The sequence below is a fragment of the Mauremys mutica genome, chromosome 8, assembly GCF_020497125.1.
Source record: "Mauremys mutica isolate MM-2020 ecotype Southern chromosome 8, ASM2049712v1, whole genome shotgun sequence".
Classification (NCBI taxonomy): domain Eukaryota; kingdom Metazoa; phylum Chordata; order Testudines; family Geoemydidae; genus Mauremys; species Mauremys mutica.
This window is the reverse complement of record NC_059079.1, coordinates 62,126,404-62,147,688: the sequence shown is the minus strand read 5'-3', so window position 1 is coordinate 62,147,688 and position 21,285 is coordinate 62,126,404. Positions and strand designations below refer to the sequence as shown.

The 21,285-nt window shown below is 46.5% G+C and overlaps 1 protein-coding gene across 7 annotated transcripts in view; it reads right to left on the bottom strand.

Annotated features, from left to right (window-relative positions):
- Nucleotides 1-21,285, bottom strand: part of ADCY10 (adenylate cyclase 10) — a 70,535-nt gene that overhangs the window by 26,009 nt on the left and 23,241 nt on the right. For 6 of the 7 annotated variants that reach the window (XM_045028214.1, XM_045028208.1, XM_045028210.1 and 3 more), the window contains 9 exons: nucleotides 20,285-20,340; nucleotides 18,529-18,682; nucleotides 16,575-16,767; nucleotides 14,435-14,521; nucleotides 13,445-13,728; nucleotides 9,659-9,795; nucleotides 7,735-7,860; nucleotides 3,608-3,889; nucleotides 994-1,350 (listed from right to left, as the gene is read on the bottom strand). In XM_045028214.1, the coding sequence (XP_044884149.1) occupies nucleotides 994-1,350; nucleotides 3,608-3,889; nucleotides 7,735-7,860; nucleotides 9,659-9,795; nucleotides 13,445-13,728; nucleotides 14,435-14,521; nucleotides 16,575-16,767; nucleotides 18,529-18,682; nucleotides 20,285-20,340 (1,676 nt within the window). The remainder of the gene's footprint in view (nucleotides 1-993; nucleotides 1,351-3,607; nucleotides 3,890-7,734; nucleotides 7,861-9,658; nucleotides 9,796-13,444; nucleotides 13,729-14,434; nucleotides 14,522-16,574; nucleotides 16,768-18,528; nucleotides 18,683-20,284; nucleotides 20,341-21,285) is intronic. The other variant, XM_045028209.1, reaches the window with a different exon arrangement.

Genomic DNA, 21,285 nt, shown 5'->3' with positions numbered 1-21,285 from the left:
CTTGGAAAATTCTATGGCTGCTCAAACAGTCCACAGGGTCCTGATTGAGATGAATGGGACAGATCACACCTCTCTCAGCCATTTTTCCTCAAAGCCATTGTTTCAGGCTCTCTGCAGACTCAGGTAGGTGACACTGCATCTGTTTCCATTTTCTCCATCATCATAAAGCCTATAAACATATCTGTTCCAACAGGAAAATTCAAATTATAAAGAACATTTCTGGGGCAAGGATTCAGTTCTCCAGCAAACCCCACAGCCATGGAATTGTGGACTACCCTAGGCCCTGTGTCTAGGTGTAGCTGAAGACAGAATTTGGGCCAGCCCAGGTTCCGCCTTCACATATTACCAGCCCAGCTAACATAGCCTCCTTCCCTGCACACAGTCCTTCCACTCCACACCTCTGCCTGGTTCTCACTACTCCTTCACAGCACCACGCTGCCCCCACCATAGTCCTTGACTTTCCCCTACCCTTCAGCTCCTGACACCAGACCTAAAAGATGAGCAGAAATGTGAGGGGGCATGGAAAGGTTACAGCATATGTGGGGCTTGAGGGGTAGAGATTAGGGATATAGGAAAAAATAAGGGAATTAAGAGAGCCTGAAAAGGGGGCCAGGATGCCTCTCCAGATTTCCCCTAGGGTGGGAGAGGATACAGAGCAAACAGGGCTACTGGAGGTGAAGGAGACGGGAGAAAGGGACTTGGCAAAGGTGTCTGGTGCATCCAACCAGCTGAGAGCAGAAGATGCCCAGAGGCACACTTAGTCACACCCACTAGGTCCCATGTCTCAGAGAACGCGGAGGCTAAATACACTCCGTGCAGTATTGGGATGCAGAGCTGCGTTGAGGACTGTGCACTCAGTCCATTACCTGCATAGCCCTAGTCTCTGCAGCAGTGAGCAAAGCCCTCCCTGTAAGATTCTGCGCCCTCCCGGCAGCACGTTCCCTTAGGGAGCCCAGCCTGGGGAGCGCTGTGGAAACAAGGGTTTCCATTTACCTTCAAATGACGGTGCCTGAAGCCTTTTCAGGGTTGTGTAAATGATCAGTGAGGCTGCTTCGCTGAATGGGTATTCCTTGTGCTGCTCGGAACTGTTTTCCTGAGACTCAATGCTCCCTAGCATCATTTCCACAGTGTGGCGGTGAAATGAAATGAAGTCCCCTTCTCCACAGCGTCTGCATTTGTGAGCCTGCCCTTCTAGATAGCTCACACACTTGAGATGTAAGGCTTTCTTCTGGCTCTTCAGCCAGACCTCGTAGGCTGCTTCCTGCAGCAGTGGCATGCAGAACGCCATGACGCCGCATTGCATCACCAGCTGCTCTTGCTTGATTCGGTTATAAACAGAAGAGGGGATATCTGAAAGATAACATGGGTTTATCCATCCCCTCTCAGCTAAGACAGCATTTGAGCACACAAGGCTCTGTTTCTGCTGCAGCCACTGATGGAACTGTCCACACTGAAGGTGTAACATGGCCCTGGGGGGTGGGTCATCGGTGGTAGGGATCAAACCTAGGACCACCAGATCTGAAAGCATGAGACATTACTGCCTGAGCTAAAAAATGCAATCCTTAGCCATGGATGTAGCAGGCTTCTCAACCTCCAGATTTGGGCCAAAGTGCCACACTGTATGAATTATCACCACTTGGCTATACACCAGCGGATGACAAAATAACCTCATCCACTTTAATTCACACCTGTTGCTATTTGCATCGAAATAACAAAAGATGTGTGGTGATTTCTGTGCCAATCTGTGTGTAGACAAGCCCTTAGACATCATAGGGAGAGTTTGGTGGAATCTAGGTGAGGTAGGAGAAGAATAGAACAAAATAAAAAATGCAGGTAAGACATATTAGCTCATACCAGCCCATTTTGGCCTCTATTCATCCTCACAGTATGGTAGGGGGGTTTGAATGACTATAATTTAGTGCTTTAATGTATATGCTGCCACACCATGGTTATTATTGTTTGTATTAAAGTAATTCAACAGAGATCTCAACTGAACTGAAGGTTACATTATCCTGGGCACTGCATAAACGCATAATAAAAGAAAACCCCTGCCCCAAGGAGTTTATAATCTACATACCAGTCAGACAAAGTGAGGGACAGGAAACTAAAACACAGAGAGGTGAAGTGACTTGCAGGTCAGTGGCAGAGCCAGAAGTAGAGCTTAAGTTTCCTGTGTGTGTCAGGTCAGTTTCCTATCTCCTGGACCCAACTGTCTGTCTCTACGTACCGCAGGAGTGACTTCAATGCATTTACAATAGCATTCCTAATGCTGTAACAGCTGAGTTTTTTGTATAGAATTTTCCTTTATTTTTTTAAAGAAAAAAGGCATTGACGATTACCCTGAAACAGATGCTTCTTAGGGCTTGGCTACACTTGCAAGTTGCAGCGCTGGGAGTTACAGCGCTGGTCATGCAGCTGTGCAGGAACAGCGCTGGTGTGTGGCCACACTCACAGCTACCAGCGCTGGTGTGTGGCCACATTTGCAGCATTTACAGCGCTGTTGGGAGTGCTGCATTATGGGCAGCTATCCCAGCATTCAAGTGGCAACAACGTGCTTTTCAAAAGAGGGGGGTGGAGGGTGGTGTACTGTGACAGGGAGCGGGGAAGATAGAGAGAGTGGATTTTTGGAGCCAACACTGTGTGTTAGCTTCCTGGATTGAAAAATCACAAAATGTTCGCGAACCCTTAGTCTTAATTGCAAACAGCCTGCATCCAACGCTGTTTCTCTGTCAAGCAAACATTCACTCCCTGCCTCTCATTTGATCGTTCACAGCCAGGTACAGATAGCTCCTGTTTGCTGTGATCAGTGTTTGTTTTTTTAGATAAGCAGTTCAACGGAGCTCCGATCGGAGTTCACAACAAAACAAAGAGAGGCTGCATAAGAAAACTGTTAAGTCCTTGGGGCAGCCGGTGTAGGAAACAATCACTTGAGGCCAGAGAGCAGACAGCTAACCAAAACCTCCATTTTATTTACAGAAACAGAGAGCTCACTCAGCCGGTTGAAACCAGCTGAGCTATCCCTTAATAGTCTAACTCAGTTGCCATAGTAACAAAACCCATGACAACCAAATACACAACAAAAACAAAGAGAGTAATTTAGTTAAAAGCATTCTGGGATATCTCCTTATTCCCTGGAGGCCAATAAAAGCGCTGGTGTGTGTCCACACTTGATGAGCACCGCTGGATCACCAGCACTGCAATCACTACACCCCAACCTGACCAGGTGTACAGCCAGCACTGCAGCCAGGGAGTTGCAGCGCTGGATGTGCCTTGCAGGTGTGGACGGTTACTAATTGCAGCGCTGGAAAGCCTCTACCAGCGCTGCAACTTGCAAGTGTAGCCAAGCCCTCAGGAGTTTATTTCAAAGTGTGATGCAAGATTCCTTTGTGTAGGCTGTGACAGTCAGTAGATACATTTAAGATGCAAGAAAGTACTAAAAACTACAGGCAAAAAAAAATCTAATGATCTGTATATTACTAGAGACAGACCCTGCACTTTATGCATGTTAACAAGAAGGATTCACACAAAGATCACCAAGAACACAGACAGGGAGCAGTGGGATTTCAGCACACTCTGATGCCTGCAGTCCCTGGCCAGCTCCACGTACCTGACTCTTGTCCAATTGATCTCACCGTCCCGGGGCAAACAACTAACTCCGTGGAGGGCATATCCTGTGATTGTGCATTCTGGGAGTCCTTTCTTTTATTAAAACACTTGAAGATGTGGGAATCCACCAGGGCTGCAAGTGTCTGGTTCATCTTCCTCTTGGTCCATTCGGGAAGGATGTGGAGCAGCAGCTCAGTTGTGAAAGTCAGCCCAATGATAGCTGCACACTTCACTACCATCTGCTCCGAAGGGCTCATGTTGTCTAACTCAGCCAGTGCAATGCCTACCGAAAACAAGTCATCTAGTAAATCATCACTTCTCCATGCTGGGTGCTCCTGAGAGACCAAGACAGTAAGATTACAGTGGTTAGCTTTAGCATTGGGAGTGAGAGGAGGATGGATGTCCTCTCTGGATCCTCTCCTTTTTACCCTACAAATGAACTGACCTGAGGAAGCCAACACGTCAATTATCTCTTCTGAAAGCTGCCTTCACCAGCAACTACTGATAATGGGCAGTCACAGGGAATTCACCCACTGGATTTTTGTACTGACCATGAGTTGATCCAGAATCCACCATAACTGCTCAGTAGCTTGAGTTGGCTGTAGAATTTATTAGGAGGGCTGTGTTTATATTAATTCTTAATAGTTTGTCATTTAAATGAGACTTAAAGCGGCTTCCCAGAACAGCATCTGGACTCTGCTGCGCTGAGCTAAAGTGCCGACCACTGAACTAGAGGCCTGGCATGACTCCAAGAGCAGACGAGCGTATTCAGGGATTAGACTGGGGCAAAAAGAGGGGAGAACCTTTTACAGTGCAAATGCCAGAAGAATGCCTGTTAAGCAGACTGTAGTGAGACTGACTGGCCTCCCTCAAAGCTGGAGAGGGAGGGACCACTATACTCCCCATAGTGGGCAGGGCTAAATCTGCCACTCCCCCCTCACCAGAAGTCCTGGGGTGGGACAGAAAGTATAAAGGAGAACCCCAGAGCTCATTTGGGGCTGGAACACCGGAGGGAGCAGCAGATGTCTCTTCTAGGGAGCTGGAATCTCAATATGATCCCAGACTAGCAGGGCTGTCCTTAGGCATACACTATGTAGGGCACCTGAAAATCTGGGGCACCACTGAGTCTTAGTGTCCCCCTCCTGCCTTTTCCTATCCCTATTCTGACCCTTCCTGCAGGCTCCCACAGCTGGCTGCTGCAGCCTGGTGACTCTTACTCCGGAGGGGATCTAGTAACTTAAAAGTGAAAAAGTCTTTCAGCCTGCCAGACCTATTAGCAGGGCTGGTGCAAGGATGTTTCTTGCCCTAGGTGAAACTTCCACCTTGCGCCCTCCCCTGTCCCCGAGTCCCCACCCTGAGGTGCCCCCCCTGCAGCAGCTCCCCACCCCGCATCCTCCGCCCTGAAGCACCCCCCCGCCCCAGCTCACCCCTGCTCCGCCTCCACCCCGAGCACGCCGTCGCTGCTTCACTTCTCCCGCCTCCCAAGTTTGTGGTGCCTAAACTGATTGGCGCCGCAAGCCTGGGAGGCGGGAGAAGTGAAGCAGCTCACCCCTGTTCCACCTCCTCCCCGAGCACGCCGTCGCTGCTTCACTTCTCCCGCCTCCCAGGCTTGCGGCGCCAATCAGCTTAGGCGCCGCAAGCCTGGGAGGCGGGAGAAGCGACGCAGCCACAGCGTGTTCAGGGAGGAGGCGGGGCGGGGGTGAGCTGGGGCGGGGAGTTCCCCTGTGTGCCGCCCCCCCTCTTACTTGCTGCAGGCAGTCCTTCCCGCGCCCCCCTGCCCCAGCTCCCTCCGCCTAAATGCCGGCGGCGACCGGGGCGGCCGAAGATCCGGCTTCCGCGGTCATTGCCAAAGAAAATGCTGCCCCCCAAATCCTAGCGCCCTAGGCAACCGCCTAGGTCGCCTAAATGGTTGCACCGGCCCTGCCTATTAGCACAACATTGAAACTGTTAAAGAGCCATTCAAGTGGTAATGAAACCATTTAACAGGCATTTACCAACCCCTAGGTATATATTGTCTGTTTCTGAATTTGCTGACAAAAACAGTTGTGCATTTCTGTAATATTTACTCAGAACACGTTAGTCTACAGGACCTTAGTTTAAAATTTGCTTTAAAAATATTTCATTAGTGAGTTGGTGAAGATTATAAAATCACATCTCTAAAAAATCCTTGCATAGATTTTTAGATACACAATCATCTTTAGCCTTAAATGCTTGGATCTTCAGACATATAGTTTTTTAAATAAATCCTTCAAAAGACCACCCTTATCTAAAATACACATTTTAATTTTAATTACTATAGTAAAAAAAACTTGCTTCCAAAGTCTTCCTGTCCTTTCTGTCCATCCCTTTCTCCCTTCATATGCCCCCACACCCACAGTTGAAGAGAGCCCTTAAAGGGACAACACCCCTTTCCTTCCAGATAGCTGGACAAAGAGTTTCCCTTTCTTTACTTCTGACTATATGATGAACTAGTTTTAAGAGAACCCGCCAGCAAAATCAATACTTAGTAAGATATAACATCCTTTGTTATGCCTAAAATCTTTGGAAACATATATTTTAAAGTTGGTGAAATTTCATAAACATGTCTGTTGTTAAGGAGATCACACAAAGTAAATTAGTTTTCCCTTTTTCTAAAAGCAATGAACATTGTTATGAACACACTAAACTGCTGTAACTGATTAATTTAAAACAATGTTTTTGTTTCAGTGAGTTAAATATGTAGTAATCTGGAATGATTACTTTATGAAGGTTTAGAAGTATATTTAAAATATAAAATCAGCTTAGAAATACTGATTAAGAAAATGTAAATCAGAGAAGAGCTGCATCATGTATTCCATAATATTTAATGTTGTATTCAGCAAGACAGCTGACTCGCCCTTACTACAAAGTTTTTGCAAATAAATCTCTGACAAACTTCAAGGTATATCAAAAAACCTGTGACTGACATTTTTCATTCCCAAGTTTAGTGCTTTTAATTAGGTACATTCTGCATGTCCACTCTGCACCATCTGGCATGCAGTGGAAAACATGCCCCATTTTCTTCAGAACGAAATTGCAGAAGAGTGTTTTTTTCAAATGTCATTTGCTTCATTTGGGTTCAGGGATTTGGCTGGAAGGGGGTGAGCAGGATGAGGGAGGGAAGAGAGGAGAGAGACAGTGGGGAGAGGGCGGGGCCTGGATGGAGTGGGGCAGGGCCTCGGGCAGAGCAGGGGTGGAGTATGGGTGGGGCCACAGGCAGAAGAGGCTGGGAAGCTAGCCTTCCCAAGGGACAGCTTCACCCATGGCCCATGACAGCAGGTAAGAGGGGGTTGGCTCCTGCACACCCAGCGTGCACTGCAGTCTCCTTAGGCAGGGGCTGTATTCACAGAGCCGAATGTGCCGGTGCCTCACATTCTGTGTGAGGGAGAGGGTTCAGGGGTCTCTGCAGGGAACTGTGACTCTCTGCCGCCGTGAGGCAGGCCAGGTGGGTCGGTATCTTTTGCTGCTTCCTTTCCCTCCCCCCCATTGGGCATAGGGGCACCAGTTTAATAATACTGCGTAGGGCCCATTAAATCCTAAGGATGGCCCTGCAGACTAGGCCCTAAGTGGAGCTGCGCCCTGCGGTCAGGGGAGACAGATGAGAATCCCCAAGGATTCCCCACCACTGTTAGGACCCTGGGCTGGAACCCGGTGGAGTAGGGTGGGCCTGGGTTTCCCTATCCACTGCTGCCAACCCCATCTCTGGGGTGGCAGTCTACCCACCTTAGACCGGATGGTCTGCACTTGCCTGCTTTTGCTCTGTCCCAGCCAGGAGGTTGTGGGCCATAGACTGCCTGTGCTTTATCCTCCCCGTCTTCCTCCCCAAGGGCCAGAACTTCGCCATAGACTATTGATTACTACCTGCCTGTAGTGAGGCGGAGTGGCCTCCATCCCCACTTGAGAGTAATGAACCACTACACATACTTCTTGCCTAATTGGAAGGTCTGGCCTATTCTGCAGAGCTCAGACTCATGCATCTCTGCTTTGCTCCAAAGTTCAGACCTGCGCTGTCTGCCACATTCAAGCTCCCAGGCCCTCTTTAACTGCTGCCCTTAAGGAACAGAAACATTGTGTCCCCACTGGCTGGAGACATCAGGATCAGACCCTCACCTTTTAAGGTAGGGGGCAGCATAATATTTTGCAACTTAACATTCTGGCGAATGGTGCAAATGTACAAGACATTGTCTGAACTGGAAAGCGATTCCGTTTTGGAGGGGATGGCCTTGATGGCATTGGCTGCACGGAGAGAAAGAGGAGAAAAAACAATTACAAGAACTCACATTTTAATTTGTTTGCTTTTTAAATATAACCAAAGCAAAACAATACTTCACAAGATCTAATGGGAACAGCCATTATAGCCATTTTGGTGTGAGAGTAAACTCTATCACCCAGAATGCAAAACGGTTCCGTTGCATTTCTACTTAATTGCAACATTCCAAGGCCGGCTCTTCTGGGGGCCAAAGCTTTCGTGTTTGATCCCTGCCCAAAGGGATCTCCTAGATTTCTCAGACTAAATCAGATCAATGGTCCATCCAGGCCAGTATCCCAGCCCCATCAGCTGCTTAGGAGGAAACCGTAACTCTTCTTCCCTTATGGAAATTTGGCACTAATATGTGGGGAAGTACCAGCCTAATCCCAGGAAGTAAACGGCTCGTTTATGGCCTGCAGGAGCTGGGCTGCTATTTTTCTCTTACCCCTTATTTATTTAGGAAGTTTTAAAAGGCTTACAGAATCATTGCCATTGAATTATCATCATTTTGGTTTTGATGTTTACAACAGCTTTTATTTAAAGAAACATACAGCAATATATCATCAAATCTCTCTGTTTTTAACAGGGTGTTACCTTTGCACTATGCAAGACATTTTGTTTCTAGTGATTGTATTATTCTGATTACCCATTTATCAAGCCAGGCATGTCCATCAAATGTTATTAATCAAAAACATGGACATAGGTGCTGGGTTTGGTTTGGTTTTCAGGCAAATGTATTTTGTCTGAATATTGAACAACATATCTAAGAATCTATCCCCTACATTTCTCATATCTTAGCTAGTATAACTGCAAGTGATACCATTCTCATAAATATCAAAATCTTTTGGTTGGAAGATATTTGCCACCATAATATCTTGTATCAATTAGTCCACAGATTAACTGTGTGCTGAGTAGGAAAGTGTTTCCTTTAATGTTTTAAATATGTTGCTTTTTCATTTCACTGGGTGGCAGCATATTCTATTATGGGAAACTATAACTATTCACTATTAGAGGGGTAGCACATAGCGAAAATCTTTTAAGGTTGCTAACAAATTGCATTATAACCTTCTTTTTCAGTGACTTATAACTTTGTTAGGCATTAAGCTTTGGGACTGAAATTTTACGTGCTTGGTCTCTGCCTCAGATTTGTTTTTTTGAAAAGTTAAGACTTAAAATAGTTCAGCAGTTTTGTCAATGTTAAAAAAATGCATATTTTCCACCTGCCCTCTTTTTGAGCAGTTTCAGTGTCCCAAAGATTTGGAGCAGCAATAGACATTTGTCAGGGACAAATAGCATCCAAGAGTTCTAACTCAGTCCCATGCTTTAACCACTCAACCTCACTCCCCTCCTGGAGACAGGAATGGAACCCTGCAACCCAGCATTCTACTGCTGCCTAGCCAAGTGTTGCTCAATGTACATCACTTACCCTCTGCCGCCTCCCCTGACCCCAGTCTCTCCTCCTTTCCTAGCTTGTGCAGCTTCTCTTTCCATTTCCCTCAGCACATCTCCTCTTTGTCCCTTGCACCCTCCTTCCTTCCCTCAATTCCAGCAACCAGTGCCAGGCCAACAAACATTCCCAGAAAGATGAGAACTGCCTGGGAGGGTGAGTCACTATACAGTATACAGTGGGCTATGGCATTTAAGAACATAAGAACGACCATGCTGGGTCAGACCAAAGGTCCATCTAGCCAGTAGCCAGTCTTGCAACAGTGGCCAATGCCAGGTGCTTCAGAGGGAATGAACAGACCAGGTAACCAAGTGATGAGTTAATGACAAGTAGCTTACTGAAAAGGCCCTCCCACTCATCATCTACTTCTTCCTCCTCCTCCCACAGATGGAAGATGAGCATGTTGTTTAAATGGAGGTTCCGCAGCAACTCCTCGCAGTAAAATGGGATCCCATGGCTTCTCTGTATCAAGAACCTAAAGAGAGGCAAAACTATCACTGACCATTAAAATAATGGACTGTTATTCTCCTTAGACGATGTTGGGGATGGTAGCTACGTAGACACCATGGTGACAGGTGCCTTAACAACATCTAAGGTTGCAGTTGAAATGGATGAGGCTGCATCAAGTGTCCTGTATGCCTCCTACATGGTAGATTGCAGGGCTATACTGAAGATACAGAGTGTGTTGTGGGGTGAATGAGCAGCAGGGCAGGGGGTCAGGCTCTTAGGAAAGCATCTCAATATTCAAATGACAGTCAGTTGTAAATCAGCACTTAACGTAGCTATGGTCGTTTACAACAGCTGAGGATCTGGCCCCATGTTTGTTTTTAAATGTTACTAATAGCAACTAGGTTACTAAAACTGGACTCCTGTCAAGACTAAATATTCTCTGCTAACTCATCACATAGGTGAAACCATCTTCCTGCAGAGTTTCAACCCGTCACAGCCAGCCTCTTCCTTAAACACCTTCCTCCTTTCTCCCATAAAGCCCTATCAGTCGCAGGAAAAGCTCCCTGGCAAAGACCATCTAGTCCCCATCTTTTCCTTCTTCAAATCCCTCCTTAAAAGTCACCTCTGCCTTTATGCCTGCAAGATACTGCCAGTTGACATTGGCTAGGCAGATGGCAAGCCATAAGCACTGTTCATTGTGCTAAAATGTACTTAGAACCATAGAATCTCAGGGTTGGAAGGGACCTCAGCAAATCATCTAGTCCAACCCCCTACTCAAAGCAGGACAAATCCCGAGACAGATTTTTTTTTACCCCAGTTCCCTAAATGGCTCCCTCAAGGATTGAGCCCCTAAAGGATTGAGCTGTGTTTAGCAGGCCAGTGTTCAAACCACTGAGCTATCCCTCCCCATTGTTTGATTAACTCTCACCCTCCCATTTCCTCCACCACCACCCTCTTTGGCTACCTGTTGTAACATACAGTCTTGGTGTTTTTAGGGCAGGGACACTGGAGCCCTCATCCTGACTGGCACCCTTAGGTGTTACCATAATATAAATAAACGCCAAGATTTTTCAAAAATGGGAGCCTAAAGTGAGACTCTTAAATCCATATTTGGGCACTTCAATAAATTGCCTAATTATTTCAAAAGTGCTGAGCACCCAGCAGCTCCCATTGATTTCAACCATGCAACTTTAATTGTGCATACGCACTATGATTCAATCTTTAATGAATTACTGTCCCCCTCTTCCCCATGAGACTCCTTGCTTCAGTCAATGCACACAATGGAATCTAGGATCCTATGGTTACACCAGTGTGGGGGTCACATGAGAGTCCTTGGAGTTATTTTAAGGGTCCCTTCTACAGTACTTATACAAAACCAGGAGGAGGGTAAGATTTGCTTAGGCACATACAGCAGTTAGGCATCTAACTTCCGGTTGCTCTTTTGAAAATCTCTCTATTTTGTACCAGGCTTTTGGTTTGCAACATTATAAACAGGCTCGGCCAATATCTGTTGACCTGTTACTATGACATTTGCGGCCTCTCAGCCACTTGAATTGCAAAGACTCAAAATGTCAGTAAAGCTTCCTTTGGCACAATATCCCCCAAGTCTGCTCATTACCGGATGTTTCATTGATTTACAGATTCTAAGGCCAGAAGAAACCACTGTGATCAGCTAGTCTCACTGCCTGATTAATATATGGGATGGTAGAACACAGGCCATAGAATTTCCCTGAAATAATTCCTGTTGGAACTAGAGCATATCTTTTAGAAAAAACATCCAGTGTTTTTGTGCCATGCTTAGCTTTAGTATCTTAGCAAATATGGAAACAGTATGGGCATGGCCACCTGTATTACAGTAGTAAAATGGAAAAACCAATAAGGATAACATTTTAAAATGCACTGTGCAGGTTTTTTTAGTTGATTGCTTTTAGCTGAAAGAAGGTATCAAATAAGGTTTAATGAATTTTTAGCTTTGCAATTTGAATGGGTGAAAGGGCAACCTGGAGATAGACGTTAGCTAAGTCTGTTTATAAAACTGGAGATGGAAGCCTAGTACAGACTGGGTTTTACCTACGCGAAAAGGGAACTGCTGATACAACACTGAGGACTCTCAGCAGGTCACAAATGGATATAGAAATAGGCAGAAAGAGTCTAGAACTGGAAGGAGTTGCCCAAATTTGAGGTACTGGCAGATGTGTTCAGCTGGCTGGAATAATGAAGATAGATGGGTGGGTAAGTCACCACCTGCCCCCTGTGGGACATGTTGAGAAGAGGTGTAGGAGCCACTGGCACTTGATGGCGGGGGGTTACTCCAGAAAGCTTATGCTTTACTGTGAGGATTTTACCTTTGTTTGTGGGCTCTGGTAATTACTCTGAGGACATCCAGGCTTCACCCAGACTGCTGAGGACTATGGGCCCCATCACTGGACCAACTGGATCCCAGACTGCCTAGGGGATGGGAGACTGAAGATTTCTGTTGGTTTCTTCTCCCTCACCTGTCCCCACTGCCTGATTCTATGCTCCTCCTCAGCTTCCTTCCATCCAACTCTGAGGCCGACTGAATCACATTGCACCCTCATGACAGGCCAAGACACCCTCTCAAGCTCTGCAAGCCAGACATGCCACTGCTGAACCTGTCTAGAGCTGCTCCGCCTCAGCCCCCATTGATTCCTGGGACAACCCCAGTCAGAAAACTGCATTTCCCCAACCTTTGCTGCCTCACCTTCCCTCCCCTGCTGTGCCAACCCCTTTGCCTAAAGAGCTGGAATAATCTCTGACCATGTTGACCTGAAACCCAGCAGCAAACCTAGCCTTTCTTTCCCTTCCCCAAAGGGGTAGACCTTTAATATCAGCAAAAAATTCTGACCACCTTCCCTCTAAAGGACTCTGATAAACACTCCAGTCAGACTAGTCCCAATGCAGAGCCGCTTCCCTGTCAGAACTCAAACAACTCAGAATGTATTTTCCCTCTTTGCATTGAGTGAGTAGTTGAAGGGATTTTGACAGGGCAGTTGTTGTACTAAGGTGCACTCACACCTGACTGCTGAATGGTGGGACAGGAAACAAAGGTCAAGTTCACATCTTAGCCTTCTGTGCTCACCACTCTTCACCACAACAGAGGGGATGGATGGTACCACCTTAGCTCTCTGCCTAGGAGCAAACTGATCGAGAGATCCCCTGAGCAACCACCCTGGGATGTATTTGCAAGCCAGAACATTAGAAGGCAGTGACAAGCCAAGAGATATGTGTTAATAACAATAATACCTGGACTTTCTATAGTGCTTTTCATCAGTGCTTTTTCAGAGTCAGTATAATCATCTTCATTTTATGATGGGGAAACTAAGGGACAGAGAAACAACATGACCTGCCCAAGGTCACCTAGTAAGCCAGTGACAGAGCCAGGAATAAGCCTCAGTCCCAATCCAGTGATCTATCTACTAGGCTACAGTGAATCTTTGCCAGGCCACTAGATGGAACAGCATTCAGTTAGGGCCAACCATGTTTTACTAGGTGCTAGGCTATTGGGCTGTTTTGACCCTGCTTTCATGGACCCTACAGAGTCAGTCACTTGGCCATGAGCCATTTGGTTCCTCCTTTATGGACCTGCTCCCCTCTGTTTTGCTGAGAAAGGTTGGTTTGCAGCTAAGAGAACAGATCAGGTGCCTATCACTTACGTTTCTAACTCCCGGGGGATGCTGACCACCCCAAGGTCCTGGCAGGCTTTTTGCAGGATCACAGAGGGCTTTAGCTCCCGCAGCTGAACGTAGGTGGTCTTTGCGCTGTTAATGATGTTTACAGCAGAGACACAAGGCAGCCGTGCTTGGCGGCTGGGAGGAGATAGAGACATGACCATAAACACTGGGATCCTGGAGAGCAAGTTGTCCAGAAATTCCCATGATGCAGGATCAATGAAGTGGGCTTCATCAATGACAACAATGAGAATGTCTTTCTCCACTGCCTAAAAAAGGGCAAAAAATTGCCTGAATAAGGTGTTGCTTCAGTTACATATATCTTGCCTTCAGGCCAGGGCCAGGGGTGTCATACCCCCACCCCTGTGACTGCTACTCCAACCAGATAGGATACGGGGCTCTGCATACACATGGATCCATGGCTCCTCCCATGGCCTGACCCCCTGACCACCTCTAACGTGACCTTCTGTGCTGACTAGGGAGGAGACAAGGTCCAGAGCTTTCCTCCCAGCCAGCTCATCCCACTTCATTCATGCACGTGGAAGAGGGCTGTGTCCCTGCACACCAGGGACAATGTCACCCAAGATGATTAAACTCTTTTGGAAAAGGGGGTTATTTATGTTTTTCCACTCTGGGGGTATAGGTGGTGCATTTTGGGAGGAGATCCAAGCTTTGGGACAAAGCATGAGCCAGTTTCCTGGAGAATCCATCCCATAATCTGAATCTGAGAAGGGCCAGAAAGTGCACTCGGTGATACAGAAAGACATAGTTCCTGCCCTCTAGCTTTAGACATCACACAGCGAATGCAGGTGACAGGAATTAGGATTGAGGAGGGATAGAGAGGATAAGGACATAAGGAAAATGACCGGGGTACACTGTATTCCCAGCCTGCTAACCAGCTGCTCATTAGCAAAATCTGCAAGTCCAGTCTCAGGAATCATTTCTCTCTATTTCACAATAAAGAGAGTGGTTCACCTTCTGTAGTATTTTCACAAGAAATAGTTCTATCTCCTCTGTCCTTGTTTCATTATCCATTTTGGAAACCTCTGCAGAGATGGGAAACTAGTCAGAAAAAAATGAGAACAGTTAGCAGAAGAGGCAGCGTTCCTGTTCATGATATACACATTCATGGGAAAAGACCTGATTGAAATGTCCAGCCTAGTGAGACACACATGTTCATCTCAGTGTCTATCTGTTCCACACAGGGATTGCATCATCTAGGGCATGTGTACGTGAATATACCAAGGCCTCTACTTCTAGGTCCTCTGTCTAAGTCCAGCTGAACAATTAAAGTATTGCCTGACAGGTCTTTGGTGACCTATGTGAAATAAACTGTTGATCTTAGTCCAGCTCTTGGTAGGAGGGTGCCTACAGCAGAGGAACTATGAGTGAAATCCTGGCCCCACTGAAGTCAATAGGCATTGACTTCCCTTGTGATTCAGTTGACTCTGGTTGACTGACAGTGGACAGGCAAAAAACTGGAGGGGCTGTGATAGCTGAACTGCCCTCTCACCCAGAGAGGTGGTCCTTTCAGAGCAGAGGGGGGAAGTTGTGTGTGTACAGCAGGCTCACTCCGCCATTATGGGAATTTTGTGGATAAGGAGAAGGGTTTCGTTCTCCAGGGCTGCCGAGCCTGCACATTTCACCCAGCTTCCATTTTTGAAGCCTCACCCTCCATGACACCTTTTTCCTATTAGGCCTCTTTTGAAATTTGATGTTTCCATGCTGTGCAGTGACAGACAGCAAAAGCAAATCTTTGAAGTGTGGAGAACAAGAAATGAACTCCCCCGTTTACTTTTATGGCAACCAGTGCAGCTACCAGGGTGAATCTTTCCCTCCACATTCAACTTTTCTCCACTCCTGATTAATATCCACCCATTCTCTTAACTGCTCTGTAAGTGCCCTAAGCCCCCCATCTGAACCCCCAACTCCCCAAGTGCTGCCTTCAAAGTTGTTCCTGGGATGAGTAAGGGCTATTTCTTGCAACCATATATCACATTTACACACACACACACAAAAATAAAAAGTCTGTGCGGAATTGCTTCCCTTCCTACTTGTAGATGTGCGGACTCACCCCTGCAGCACCTCCTGCTGGTCTGTTCCGGGAATTAGCTCATTCCAGTTCCAGGTGATCCAACTGTCCTCTGGCTCCCATGTCCCTCCCCTGGCAGTAACCCCTTTCTCTCAGGGTCTCCCCTATCCCCACCTCACCTCAGTATCAGGCTACTGCCAGTCATCATCTAGCCCCACACCCTGGGACAGACTGCAGTATCAGCCTACTCATCACTGGCAAGATTGGGTTTGGACCTGCTGCCTTGGCCTACCCCTGGGATGCCCTCTGCAACCCCCAATACCTGTTGCCTTCTGCTAGGCCACACCCTGGGGCTTTCCAGGCTGGAGCTCCCCAGCTCCTCTGCCTTTCCCCAGCCCTGCTTCACTCAGGTACCCTGTCTCTAGCTCCCTGCAGCCAGGCCCTTCTCCCACTACAGGCAGAGGAAGACTGCTGAGCTCCTGGCTCCTAGCCTCTTTATACAGGCCAGCTGTGGCCTGACTGGGGCATGGCCCAGCTGCAGCCACTTCCCAATCAGCCCAGTTTAGCAGCCCCCAGCCACAACCTTCCCCCAGGGCTGTTTTAAGCCCTTCAGGGCAGGAGCAGGGTAACCACCCTGCTACACTCCCGTGTAGCTGCAGATGGCCAACATTCTGTGAATATCCTTTAGAATGTATAGGAACAAAGTCCAGGATGTGTGCACAGACTAGGATTCAGGCTCACCAAACAGGTCAGCCTCATGACTGCTAGAAGGCCAATCCCAGAATAAAAGTGAGGAAGTAGGACAGGTGAAGTGGATGGCATCAGATCGACAGCATGATGCCACTAACTCTTCCATGCAGATCTAGGAGCAATCATTTCTGCAGCCATTCCCAGCACCCTGTATATCCCAATTATAACAACTGTGTTGAATTTCATGAGAATTCACACCTTTGAGCCAGTGTGCAATTTCAGGGTAAGAATAAAAAATGCTGAGATGCCGAATTGGTGTGAAGCAAGGTAAATAACAGAACTCAATTCCACAGACAGACTTTCCCCCCAGACAGTGAGGGCTTTCTCCATTACCTTAACAAGAAAGATGTTATTCAGGAGGCAATAGTAGGCCTCTTCTACCACACCTCCGAGTTTGCCTTGGAGGATGTGCTCTCTTGCCTCATGAGTTTTACAGGCATCAATCCCCAGAAACATGGCCATGAGTGTCCGGATGGCAAAAAATTTCTGCTGCACATTTACCTTCGTCAGCTCCATAGCAACAACCCTGCATGGTTAAAATGAAGAGAAATGATAAGGAAGTTCTAATGGGGAGTCAGGAAGAGCCAGCACATTCTGAGAAAGAATTACAGAAACACAAACCTACCACTTACCACATGGACATCTAGACACATAGAAAAAGCTTCCAAATGAAGAAGAAATAATGGAACCAGGGTTCTTCAGCCCTTTGTGATCAACCTCCAAGACAACTACAAGACATCTCAGCACCTGATTTTTTTTATGGATAAATGGCTGAGAATCAGCAAAGGATTTGAGCAATGTCTCCTGGTCTCTGTTTCCTCCGTGGCTGGTGCAAAACAACCTAACCCCAGAACTCAGCCTCTCCATTTTTCGCTTTTCTTTGAGGAACACAAAAGATTAACAGCCCTGAACTGATCTCCAACCACCTTTTCTAACCACACCCCTTTGGGTTACTGTCAGAGTACAGATTGATCAATCTGTTTATTGTCTTCTGGAGAACACACCCTTGTCAAAAGCACCTGGCTGCTTTCAGTTCAAGTCTATGCATTCCCCTGGACTCTAAAGTCATCCTGCATCAAAAGACATGCAACCAGACATATCCGTGAGCATCCATCCCATTAGAGCTGCTCTCATTGCCATATCACATGCATCCAAAAATGCCTTTTCTTAGTGATGGGCCATCTCCCAGCCCTTCACTAATGACATTTTAAAAGTCTGTCCATTTCTCTTGGGGAAAAAAAACAGCACACTTATGAGCTTTTATCCACAGTTCAAAAGTTGCATTAGCCCATGAAAAGCTGATCAAAACCTTTTGAATTTTGAAATTTCAACATTTTTAATGTTGAAATTTGAAAAGTAAAAAGGACTTTTTTTTGTTAATATGGACAATTTTCATGGAAATCTTTCCCCAGCTTTCAACCAAGTATTGAGCTGATCAAAATATTTCAAATTTTGAATTTTCAAATTAAAGGGGGGAAAAATGAGGGGAGAATTAATAAAACAAATTTGTAGAATGCCCTCCCAATTTTTTTTAAGCAGCTTTCCCATATACACTGTCTTGCTAGACATGTTTCCTCTTTAGCATCTCAGTTGAATAGCACTGAAACATGAATCTGACTTGATCTGGGTCATGATAGCCACAACCAAGGAATCTCTCATAGGATGGATGGGAGAAATAGCCAGCGGCATCTCTTTTTGATGCATTTTTATGCCCTGCTAGTTTTGAGGTTCCCAGAAATCACACTTCCCATATGTTGCCAGAAAACAGATGGACGGCTATTCCTCCTGATTCATGGGAGGTGGATAGCTCAACAAATCAACTGGACAAGAGGCCACATTTAGTCAAAGAGCAGGTGAGGTTAATCCTTTGAATCACAAAAGGACCCATCCAACCATAAGTGAATCTTTCAGACTGCCTCATTTATTAAATGAGGAATTAGAGCTGTAGGCTGGCATTGATAGGTACGATTGGACCACTGGTTATTTCATCGCCCCTGTGACTGTGCTGGCTATTCCTGTACGTGAAATAATAGTTGTACTAAAGGAGGAAGTTACTAAAAGCTCCTCTCCCCCATGCAGGGCTCATTTAAGCCATTAGAGGTCAGCTTTCAGCCAATTAGACAGGCATTTGGCCGTCTCAGTCTGTGCCAGCCTCACAAAGCCTCCATAGCATTTGGCATTATTGCAGTCTCTGTAGGAATGTTGCAGCACAGGATCACGATGCAGGGGCAGAGGTGTGTGGGCCACAGGGGGTCAGGTGTATCAAAGTGAATTTAAAGGCACTTACCTGTGGCCAGCCTCCTGACCTAAGTAGGCAATTTCAGCAAGTAACTGGCTCTTTCCACACCCCATAAGGCCTTCATACATTATGACGCGGCCTTCTGTAGACCCCACAAATCCTTTCAATAAAATGTCATAGATTTCAAGCTCTTTTTCCCGACCTAAGAAACAATGAGTGACTTTACGAAAGCAAAGACCAATGCATGTCCCTTTCCCTCTTTGCTTAGCAGGGGCAGCATGTTTCCACCCATATCGGAAATGCATACACAAGTCACTGGTTCATTTCCACCTCTGCTGCAATCTTTATCTATCACTTTCTCCCCACTCATTTTGATAAGTGCAGCTCCCCTCTCTAGCATATTCCCAAACCCGACTGTCCAGATTCCAGCACACCGCTGCTACCCTCCCCCCACATACACAAAGAAGTGTGACCACATTATTCCTATCCTCACACAACCTCTTGTTTATTCCAATACCCAGTGTCACTCTTCTTTGAGCAGGGGGTTGGACTAGATGACCTCCTGAGGTCCCTTCCAACCCTGAGATTCTATGATTCTATGATTCTTCAGATGTGTATCCAGTCTCCTTTACAGACCCTGAGCTACATTCACTGTAGCTGGCACAGGGAAGTATAATTTACATCTCTCCTTACCAGCCTGACAACCAGGAGATTCATCAGCTCCTACAGGGCAACAGGATTAAAGCTTAGAGATGAGGTGGGGTTCACCCAGTATTGGGGTGCTGGAATCTAGCATTTTGTTTCAACCCCATTTGTCAGTAAAGTGAAAAGATGCTAATCAAAGACACAAAGGGAGTGGATATGAGGGGTAAGAATGTGCATGTATTCCTTAGAGACAAGGTGGTGAGTATGAGGAATATCTTTATTGTATCAACTTTGGCTAGTGGAAGAGACAAGCTTTCAAGTCTCACAGAGCTACTCTTCAGGTCTGGGGAAGGTAACCAGAGCATCACAGCTACATACAGATGGTTAAGCATAAGGAGATCACACATGTTGCATGAGACCACTTAAAATGAAGTGGGCAGTTAACACCTCTGCTGGAAAGTTTGGCTATGGCTACACTTGCACTTCAAAGCGCTGCCGCGGCAGCGCTTTGAAGCGCTAAGTGTAGTCAAAGCGCCAGCGCTGGGAGAGAGCTCTCCCAGCGCTGTCCGTACTCCACCTCCCTGTGGGGAATAACGTAAAGCGCTGGGAGCCGCGCTCCCAGTGCTGGGGCTTTGACCACACTGGCGCTTTGCAGCGCCGCAATTTGCAGCACTGGAGAGGGTGTGTTTTCATACCCTGCTGCAGCGCTGCAAATTTGCAAGTGTAGCCATGGCCTCAGTTTCTTCCACCAACAGGAACTAGTCTAATACAAGCTATTATTCTCTCACCCACCTTGTCTCTCTCCTATCCTGGGAGCAACACAGCTACAACAACACTGCAAACATGTATTCCATACTCTTGTCTGACCATGGATAGATCCTGCAGTCCATAGCACCATATAAGACCTGCAGTATCAACCACCACAACTTCAGTGTAAAGACCCTGTATCTTTAAGAGCATCCTGACCACATCTCAGAGCTTTACATTTCTGAATGATCCCAATGGTCAGTCACTTAATATCCTCAAGTAGTGGGTCCCCCTCAGACATTTCCCCCCACATCCATCTCTTCCTTGGGCATCCTCTTCCCAGCAGCAACAACTGCTCCACAGGTTCCTAATGACAAACCGACTGGAGTTCCGAAGAGCTCTGTCCACCTACCCAGTAAGGGGTAATACTCAGACCTCTTCTTGGTGAAATACGCTTTGCCAATCATTCTGCAAGGAGGAAGAGAAAGGAAAGCTGCAGTTAAAGAGCGAAAATACTCCTGGTCAGAATGAATGGGGGTGCAGCTGGGCTGCCCACTTTCTCTGAATCCAAGCCCTGCTTCCAAGAAGGGTTTCATTATTCCTAGCCTCCTGCACCCAGAAGCTCAAGTTGAGATGGGGTGAAGTAGTGTCATGGGGGTTTCCCTTCAGAAGAGCACTAGAGGAACATCAATAATTAAGGAGCCTAATGAGTCTGGTGTAATGAGAGGGTGTATTAAAATCCATCGGTGAGAACTGGAAAGCCAAGAAGGAAATGTGGCACAGCACAACCCACGATTTCTCTGGTAAAGAACAATGCAATGCAATGCCTACCAGCCTGGCTTCCTGAGACTGCTCAAGGATCTGAAGGTAACCAACAATTCTGTACTGCAAATGGGCGAGAGATGAGAGACAAGTAGGAATAGACAGATTCAATAAAGCCTGCAGAGGAAAAGATAAGGAAAGCAAAAAAAGCAGAATGAGTTAATACTAGGCAAAGGCTGTAAGGGGAATAAGAGCTTCTGTAAACATGTCATGGAAAAAAGAAAGTAAAGCGATTAATAAGTAAGAAGGTGGATGAAATCGATGATTACTCTGAGCTACTGCGCTGCTTTTTAAAATCTCTCTTTAGCAAGCTATACATTAACAACGGCCTGACTCCTTCATATTGCTCCCCACATACGGACTCCCACTGACTTTAATGGGGCTCCCTCCACATAGAGGAACTTGTAGGAATGGAGCCTTGGATTTGGACAATGAGAGCAAGGCAGATCTTGTATAAACAGCTGTTAATGAAAGGAGGTATCAAGATATATGAAAAAACAGAACACATGCAACTTGGTCTCTGAACTCAATACTAGCTAGCTACACCACAGTTGCTATGAATTTGGGGGTTTTTTTGTACTGTGCCTTTAA